At 43.5% G+C, this 9,281-nt stretch overlaps 1 protein-coding gene across 2 annotated transcripts; it reads right to left on the bottom strand.

Moving 5' to 3' along the window:
• Nucleotides 1-1,332: 1,332 nt before the first annotated feature.
• MRPL52 (mitochondrial ribosomal protein L52) lies at nt 1,333-7,064 on the bottom strand. 2 transcript variants are annotated; one of them, XM_074294235.1, is made up of 5 exons: nt 6,976-7,064; nt 6,782-6,839; nt 6,534-6,601; nt 3,265-3,329; nt 1,333-1,499 (listed from the first exon to the last, which is right to left on the bottom strand). In XM_074294235.1, exons 1-5 carry the CDS (start codon nt 7,001-7,003, stop codon nt 1,359-1,361), a joined length of 360 nt encoding a protein of 119 aa, XP_074150336.1. In that variant the 5' UTR covers nt 7,004-7,064; the 3' UTR covers nt 1,333-1,358. The 2 variants fall into 2 exon arrangements, with proteins under 2 accessions (XP_074150336.1, XP_074150337.1); XM_074294236.1 differs by lacking the exons at nt 6,782-6,839; nt 6,976-7,064 and adding an exon at nt 6,840-6,968.
• Nucleotides 7,065-9,281: the final 2,217 nt, after the last annotated feature.

Raw genomic sequence — 9,281 nt, 5'->3', positions numbered from 1 at the left:
TCCCTGAAATGGGACCAGGGCTCAATACAATGACTTAGTAGAAAAAATGAAAAGGTGCTTGGTAAAATAAGGGAACAGAAAGCAGAGATGTTTGTATTGACACATTAAACACTTCAAGGATTAGGTTTTCAAAGGGAACAGATTTGGGAGAAAGTCCAGCTGACAGAGTGGGAAGGAAGGAGGGGGAACCTGATAAGAAGCTGATCTAGAGAGGCAGCACAAAAGCAAGCAGGAAAAGAGTGGGAGACAAAATTGACAATCAGCGAAATCTAAGAGCCAAAAATTGCATTTGGTCAGCGGGAGAGGAAAAAGGAAGGGAGGGGAGCAGAATGGGAGGGATCTAGGGAAGAAAGGAGGATTAGCAGCTAGCTAGCCAGGTAGGGGAATTCTTGGGTAGGAAAAGAATCCAGCTCACAAAAGGGACCAGAGCCAGTTGTTAAAAGTTGTAGGAAGATGGGAAATGAGAAAACCTGTTTCAATGGTGGCTTCTACTCATTCTGGGCCATTTCCCTACTAAGGTCCTGAAACAAGATGCAAGGGCAAGACTTCCTAATATCCAAACATCATTTTAAGACTTACATTTGTCCAGTTCAATTTTTTCAAGTGTCTTCTTCAGTCAGAGGGGGTGAGCCCTTCTAGACCTTCCTTGTATCCACCCCCAGGTACCCATCTTTTTCTGGTCAACTTTTGGTATGTTTCCCAACAGCCAGAAATGGAGGTGTTTTGACTCCTTTCTCTTCATTCTGGCCTCAGCACACTCCAAGATTAAGAGAGCCCTAGACAGGTTGGATCAGTGGCTTGGAAGGATATGAACCCCAAAGCTAATTGCACTTATTACAAAATGCTTAAAGAGGATCATGTTGTCTCAATTCTGCAAGGTTAGCCTTGCTCCTGTGTTCAGGTGGCAGAGTTTCTTTGAAAATGCAGGTTATGGGCCAGTTTTTATCCTGAGGTGGCAAAATTGGCATTTTTTGTTCAACAAGTGGAATCAGGGCTAATAGGATCATCCATGACCTTAAGAGGTCACCTAATCACATCCTCTCATTATGCAGATGAAAAAGTTGGGGCCCATAGATTTAATGACTTGTGAAGGTCCCCCCATCACTTGGTTGGTCCTCCATCACTCTCTCCAATGTATTGTGTTGCTTCCCAGAGATAAGGATATTGACTAGCCTACTAGACAAATGACCCCAGTGTTCCCCTCTCCCTGGTATTCATGTTTGTTTTTTTTTTTTCCCCCTTGAAGAGTGGGGGGAAGCCTGGAGCTGTGAAAGGCTCTCTTTACTGAAGCTGAAGAGAAAATAGAAAGCAACAGGAAGGAACACTGGGGGCTAAAGAAGGGGGTTAACTTTATTGATTCATGGGTCCTTCATAGAAGCCCCTTTGGGCTTCAGCATGTTTTGCTGTCTATTCTCCTCCTCCTGCCGTTTCTCCTGCTGCTGTTGCTCCCACTTCTTCAGTCCTGCATCCATTTCCTGGGACAGCAGCACAATTCGTCTCTGAAAGAGAATCAGTGAGAACAGGTTGACAGGATTTGCAAATGGAAGAGAGCCCAGAGTCCATTCCATCTAACCTCTTTATGGTAGAGATGAGGACACTGATCCCTAGGAAGGTTAAGTAATGTTCACCTGGGGACTGCAGTCCTGTTGTTCAGCCTTCTACTGTATGATCCCAAGACAAATGTTTCTGATTGGAAGGGAGGAGGAGGGGAGAGCTGGGCCTGGGGCTTGGAAGAATGGTGGGGCCAGACCTGTTTACAAAGTCTAAATGCTGATTATTTTGTTTAAATTGAATCCATTATTGAGGAGTTGTGAGGAAGGAGTGAAGAGAAAGCAGCAAGAAAATAGCCAAGAAAATATGACCACGTAGGTGAGGTGGACAAAACATTGTAGTCCATCAACAGAAATTTAGAAAAGGGAAACAAAGGAGTGTGCTGGAACTAATTCATATCAGCTCAAGAGAGTTCACTGTTCAATTTTCAGTGTAAGCATTTATGCTGGAACTCTATCTTTCCAGAAATCAGCAGGAGTCAGGATCACTAAACGTCTTTATTCTTGATCTTTACCGTCGCCTCCAACGCCAGGTCACGAGTGCAAGTGAGCGTGAGTTCCACCACCCAAGTTTCTCTTACTCCTCCCACACAAGTCACTTCCCTCTCTTTGTCTCACCAATCAAGTCAGCACAGAACAGCTGGGGAGGGTCAACCTTAAACAAGTTAATAGGGAACGGTCCAATTGGCAATTAGTCTCACGTGCTTCATCATTCAAGTGCATTGCTCAGTTCTAGCCCTTTACACATTTACATATGGGAAATTGTCAAATGCTATATTTTTTATTTGTTAAGTGACTTGCCCAGGGTCACACAGCTAGGAGGTATTACAATGTGTCTAAGGCCACATTTGAACTCAAGTCCTCCTGAATTCAGGGCTGTTACACTATCCACCTAGCTGCCCCCATAGATGTAGAGGGCTGGCACTCTGGAGGAGAATACTTGAAACAAAGTATTAACTCAGTGGAATTGATGAGATGGTGGTTCTCTAGTTCACATATATACTTAGCACTTAGTATGGTGATGGATCGTTTTCTAGTTCACACATAATCAGTATGCTGTAATACCCGTAATTACAATGAGGTATATAAGGGCTAAGAAGGACTAGAAGAGAGACATGCCATTTTTGACCAGCTTCATGGTGGTTGTCCTGTCTTCATCACTTCTCCACTAAGACCAAGGGCTCAAGCTGATCTCGATGTCCTCCAGAAAGCTAGCCTGAACATTACACATACTTCTTCTTCTTTTTTTTTTTTTTAAAGAGAATCAATTGTTGAGCATTTACAAGCATCCCACTGGGACATGCACACATATACAGGGATATATATACACACCCACACAATTTAGGAAGATGGAGCTCAAGTTTTGGACGGGTTGAGTCAAGGTGATAGTAAATCACCCAAATGATCCAGTAGGATGTGAAACTAGAGCTTAGGGGAGAGATCAGGTTTTTAGACTTATGGAGGAATACTAAAAAGTCATTAATGTGTATAAGATCACCAAAGGAAAATGAAAAGGGTTATTAAAAAAAAGCTTTATGGAATGCCCACTTTTTAGAGGGCAAAGAGATCAGTGAAGTGGAGGATGAATCAGGATAGTATCATGGAAGCCAAAGGAGAGGATATTACAGAAGTAGTCTCAACATATTAAGAGATAAAAATCTCCAAGTCAGAGGAATTTGTGACAATGCAGCTGAACAGGGTTCAAGTTACTCACCGCAAGCTTTTCCCTCTGTGCCTTTCTGTGGAGTTGGCCTTTCATTGGGGGAGCACATCTACCATCTATAAATAGAGGTGAGAAGGAAAAGGCATGTCTTGTGAAAGGCAGTCACCAACATTAAGTACAAAATACCATATCTTATTTGTCTATTTCAGGAAGAGCTCCACTCATACCTGGATTATTAGAATAATCTGATGGTGTTGTCTTTAGGTTCTCCTTTTCTAATCCATCCTATATATCAAGGTCATTTTTTTGTTTTGTTATCCTGAAGGCATAATAAAATAACCACCATTTTACATAGTATCTTAGTTTTCTTTTTTGCTGAGGCCAATGGTCAAGTGACTTGCCCAGGGTCACAAAGTGTCTTAGCCCACATATGAATTCAGGTCCCCTTCTGAGCTGGTGCTCTTCAGGGAGCCATCTAGTTGCCCCCTGCATCCTAGTTTTCAAAGCTCTTTTTCATATACTACTAACAGCTTACTATATACAAATTTTAATGGTGGGGACAAAGTTTAAACAGGTGAGGGCTTGTCCTCTTAAGGCTTGCTGTCCAAAAAAGAAACCAAAAACAAAGAGCTATGTGAGGTCCACAGAAGGTCATTAAAAATAATTAGGGAAGGTTTCATGGTAGATGATATATGAATTGGGCTTTTTAATGGATGGATAAGAGGATATTCTGAGCTTAGGGGACTTCATGAGTCAGAGGCATGTAGACAGGAAAGTATATGGTGTATACAGAAGATATGGTGGTCCAGTTTGGTAGGAACTGAGTAAATATAAAGAGAATGATATCAGATAAGGCAGGAAAATTGGATGGTTAAGATCCCACAACATTTTAGATGGCTCTGAAGGCCATGCAAAGGAATCTTTTGAGTTTTTTTCCCTAAAGATATTAGGTAGCTTGAGAAGACTTTTGTAACAAAAGAGTAAAATAATTAGAACAATACAGAAAACAATTACTCTGACAGCAATATGGACAGCTGAGTTGGACTGATTCAACTGGCAGGAAGATCAGTGCAAAACCAATTTTAGTAGTCTGGGCAAGTGATAAGGATAGTTTATACAGTTGGTAGCCAGCCTACCTAGGTAGGTGTTTTATTTGGTGAGAGAGTGAATATGTTCAATAGATATTGTAGAGTTGTTATTGAGAAATTACATCCATTATCTCTTTTGGTCCTCATAATATCTCTTTCAAATAGGGCAAAATTAGCTCTGTTTCACAAGTGGGGAAACTAATGCTCAGAGAAATTAGGTGATTTGATTTCCTCTACTTTTCTAGCCTTATATCTTAACTTTCCTTCCTATTATGTATTTTCCCATCTAGTGAGGATGGTTTCCACATTGTTCCATGAAAAAGACCCTCTATCTCTTAGCTCTTTATATTTTTCCTGGCTATCCTCCATCCATGTCTGAATGCTTTCCCTCCTCATCTGTCTCTGGGTTTCCTTAAAGTCGCTGGTAAAAATCTTACTTCCTACAGGATGACTTCCATAAATTCTCTGATTCTAGTACCTCCCTCATTATTTCCTATTTATCCCACAAGAGTTTTTAAAAATATACTTTTTTGCATGTTCTCTCCTACATTAGACTGTGAGCTCTTTGAGGGCAGGGCTATTTTTTCCTTTGTATCCCTAGTGCTTGGCACAGTGGCTAACATATAACAGATGTTTGTTCAATGCTTACTGCCTTACTGATTTATTTAAGTGACAAACTCTTTCCATACCATCCTAGCATTCAATTCAACAGATATTTGTAGAGTGCTTACTATGTCCAAGGTCTGGAGTTAGGCTCTTGAGATGAGAAAATAGGAAAATAAAACCTACAATAGCCTCTGCTCTTAAAATCTAACAGGGAAGGGAGCTATTTAAGAAAGCATATTACAAGGTAAAGTGTGACAAAGGCAAAGTGGAGTGCCTGACAAAACATTCTATGAAAATAAAGGAAGGAAAAGGTAACTTACAGCTGGGCAGTGTCAGTATTTATGCAAGAGGTGACTGCTACTCAAGAAAAGCAAAGACCCTGTTGTTTTTTCCTGGAAGAAGTCGTCAAAAAACCTTTTGTGCTTCAATTTATTTATCTATAAAACAGGATTGGACTAGATGGTCTCTTATTATTCCTTTCCAACTCTAATCCTATAAATACCCCTGAATTCCCAGTATTTACTAGTGAAATTGATATACATTTGCTGTAGCAAAGGACAGAGATGAGTACCTTGACAAATGGTCCAGCATGTTGAAGAAATGACTGTTTTTAATGACTAAAAAACTGACCTTTTTATCCCCAACTGAGAGTAACAGGATGCAGAGCAGTGGTCCTCAGACTTTTTAAATAGGGCCAGTTCACTGTCCCTCAGACTGTGGGAGGGCCAGACTAGAGTAAAAAAAAACTCACACTCTGTCTCCGCCCCTCAGCCCATTTACCATAACCTGGGGTGCATCAGGCTGTGGGCCCTAGTTTGAGAACCTCTATGAGGATAGAACAGGTATATGAACCAAGAAGCCCTGGATTCAGATCCTGTTTCTGACACATGCTGAAGCTGGGCAAGCCACTTGACCCCTCAGCAAGCTAGAAAACTGTCTGATGCTGAGAAGGCGCTGATTGAATTGGCAGAGGTGATTATAGATCTGGTCCCTCGTCCATCTCCAGAGCCCAGGACAGCTCCATGCAGATAAGAGACTTGTGATATATGGCAGCTGTCTGAGTTAGTCTGGAAAACCAGAGTTCAAATTCTGCCTCCACGTGCTAACCACATGACTGAGGGACTATCCCTTAAGCAGTTTCCTCCATGCAAAGAGAAGCCTTCCAGGTTTGTGGTGAAACTCCAAAGGAAATGTCTGCGAATCCCTCTGCAAACCTTAAGGCTGGCCCTGCTGCAAGTGCACCCAAGCGAGTTCCATAACCCCTGCCTCTTGCCTCAATGGGGCTAACAGCGCTCGGTGCTGCTCCCGCAGACTCTTGGAGACCCATCTGGGGTTTTCTGCACAACATGTTGAGTAGCTGACAATTCCTGCTCCGTTTTTAAACAGAGGCAAAGAGACTTGCTCGGAGTCCCTTGCTCGGAGTCCCGGAGCTAATGGGCCCCGCAGATCTATCTCGTGTGGCCCCCCCCCTCTGGTAGGATCAGGGAGTGCACGAATGTAAGGGGATTTGCAGACTTATAGTGGTATAAAATGGACCGGCTGCAGTTATTGCCCCAGACTTCCCTTCCCCTCCAGGCTCAGGCTGACATCTCAAGGGCGCTGGGCCGGGAGGCTGCAAGAGCTCACCTGCGTAGGACCAGTCCGGCAGTTCGGTGAGCGGCCCATAGCCTGAGGGGCTGGCGGCCAGGCCCTGCCTGGGGAGAAAGGTCAGAGGTCAGTGAAGCCCCGCCCACACCTGGGCACTTCCCAGCCCAGCGCTTCAACCGTCCCCCTCCCCCGCCAATACCACTGCCCGTAACCCGCCAGTGACGGGCCCTTCCCCCCGGGCGCTCCTCGGTCGGTCCAGGACCCCCATCCCCGCCCCGGACCCTCACTGGATTCGCCACGCGCTACCAGCCCGGCCCGCAACGCTCAGATGGAGCCGCCGCACACCTGGGGAGGAAGAGGAGCATCATTAGCTACCCTGGGCCAGGCGCTTCCAGCTGGCCCGCACCCTCGCCGCTCCCGATCCCAGAGGCGCCCCCAGCCCGGCTTCTCAGCCCTGTCCCGCACCCCGAGTCCCACCTACCCAACCACAAAACCGCCAGCCCAGCCATGCCAGGGGGAGGTTTGAAGAGACCGGAAGGGGAGGCGCCACGGGACTAGGGAGGAGCGGAAGTAACTAACGACTGTCTGCGAGGAGAGAGCCGGGGGCCGCCATCTTGGCGCCGCAGTCCTAGGGGGCCGCCATCTTGGGGGAGCACCCTGCCATCTTCGGTCTTTGTACGGACAGAACGCAGTTGCCATCTTGATCACCGCAGGCATTGTTAGTTGTTGTGGGAAGGAGTCTTTCTGCGCCTGCGTTCTAATTAGCGCTACCGGCCTTTAATTCTAGTCTTTTTATTTAATTAGCCCATTTTATATGCTAAGCACAGGCGTTGAGACTCCTACGAGGGTTCAGAGACAAAAATTAATCCCTCTCCTGGAGGAGTTTATATTCGCATGGGGGTGGAGAAAGTTAGCATGCAGCAGGAATAGAGAAAAGCAGAAAACTACATACAAAGCCCACTTCGGTCGTGGGGCACAGCAGCGATCAGACACGAGCTTTTGTTAAGCATTTCTCCTTCCCTCCTCCCCACTCCTCTTCCTCCCTCCTTTTCCCTTCCTTTTTTCTTTCTTCCCTCTCTTCTACTCCCCCCCATTTATATAACATTCTCCACATTTTGCAGTGTTTTATAATTCTCATTTGATCTTCACAAAAGACCCGAGGGCCAGACACTATTATTATTTTTATAGCTTTTATTTTCAAATATATGTAAGAATATATGGAAGACTTTGTGTTCCAAATTTTTCTCCCTCCCTCCCACTTAGACAGCAAGTAATCCAGTATATATTAAGCATGTACATTTCTATATGTTTCCACAATTTTCATTCTGCGCAAGAAAAATCCCCTGATTTGAAAGTCAGTAACTCGACAAAGTTGTTTTTTTTTTTTTAAGACAGTGTCAGTAATATCTTTGTTTTTAACTTACTTACATTTGCCAATATGTCTTTTCCCTACCTTTCCCCTCCCCTACCAGAAGGCCATCCCTTATACCAAAGAATAAAAAATAGGGATTAAAATTCAGCAGAATTGGCCAGAACGTGGAATAAGACTGACCCTACAAGTCAGGCATCCTCTCCTTGATGTCCTGGTCCTCTTAGAGAATGAAGAACAAGAACAACAATTGCAGTAAGCTCTGGTTGAATTCCTCGTTTCTGGCCTAAGCAGAAGTGACTGCTATTGACATTTAATGTGTCAATCAGTCCCCAAACAATAGCCAAAAGGGGCTAGGCCTAGGATCTACAGGTCCTTAATTGGTTGCATTGGCAAACTCTAGAGTTATTGTATCCAATCAGAAGGCCCTTATGATGTCAGCTCTACCCCATTATTTCCCCCCTATAAAAGAAGCTACTGGACCTTAATCTTACACTAAACTCCTTTTTAGTATTAACCTGGCCGCCAATAGTGTAATTTCTCCAATTCTTTGAGAGTTCATTGGGAACCTTCCTGCCTTATGGCAGCAAGTTACCTTTACCTGCCATATAGTGTCTCTCTCCTTTTTATAAATAACTCATTAGTCTACCAGTCACTGTTGTAATACCTCAGTTTTTTGTGGAAAAGCTCATCGATGAGTTTTTAAAGCCAAACAAAGGAGTTCGTTTGATGTTAGTGGCAGTAGGGAGCCACTGAAGTTTATTGAGCAGGAGAGTGATAAAATCAATTCTTAAGAAAATTTTTTGACAATGGTATAAAATTCTTAATTATGGAAGGGAAATACTTATGGATGGTTGTGAATGGTTCATTCTTGAAGAGGACCAAAATGACATCACTGTAAATAGAGTTACAGTATGTCTGACTGTGGTTTATCAGACCAATATGTGCTCTGAAATGGGCTGCCACTAATAGTCCCTGTGAACATTTGAGTAGAATCTTGAGTTTCTTCTGAGCTAATTCAACCTTCTCTGATGAGGACACACTGTGCTGGCAGTCCTCTGCCATTGTCTCCACGTCATACAATAAATTCTGAAGTTCTTAAGGGAGACCTTGAGTGTATCCTTGTATCACTTTTCTGTTCACCTTGTGAGGGCTTGTCCAGTGTGAGTTATCCATAAAATAATATTTTACTTTTGGATATTAGTTGAGGATAATGATGAATTCAAAGTCTATGAATGGACTTTGAAGTTTACTGTTCTTTCACTTTGTTACTTTTTTTATATGCTAAAAAGGAGGGAATTTATTTGTCCAAAATCCAGCACTTTGCAATTAAAACAAGGTCTTCTATTTTTTAATTTTAAATTTTATTTTTTTCTGTATTTCCCAAAGCACCTGGTCCAGGGCAGTAGCTACCTCAT

The sequence above is a fragment of the Sminthopsis crassicaudata genome, chromosome 2 (genome assembly GCF_048593235.1).
Source record: "Sminthopsis crassicaudata isolate SCR6 chromosome 2, ASM4859323v1, whole genome shotgun sequence".
Lineage (NCBI taxonomy): Eukaryota > Metazoa > Chordata > Mammalia > Dasyuromorphia > Dasyuridae > Sminthopsis > Sminthopsis crassicaudata.
The sequence above is the reverse complement of the archived record's forward strand: the minus strand, read 5'-3'. Positions and strand labels throughout refer to the sequence as shown.

Bases quoted from the DNA above. Each gene is read 5' to 3' on its own strand.
- MRPL52 (XM_074294235.1), bottom strand. From the start codon at position 7,003: ATGGCTGGGCTGGCGGTTTTGTGGTTGG. The intron at 6,840-6,975 runs GTAGGTGGGACT...CTTCCTCCCCAG, and splicing joins GCTGGCGGTTTTGTGGTTGG to GTGTGCGGCGGCTCCATCTG. The intron at 6,602-6,781 runs GTGAGGGTCCGG...CTTTCTCCCCAG, and splicing joins GGTAGCGCGTGGCGAATCCA to GCAGGGCCTGGCCGCCAGCC.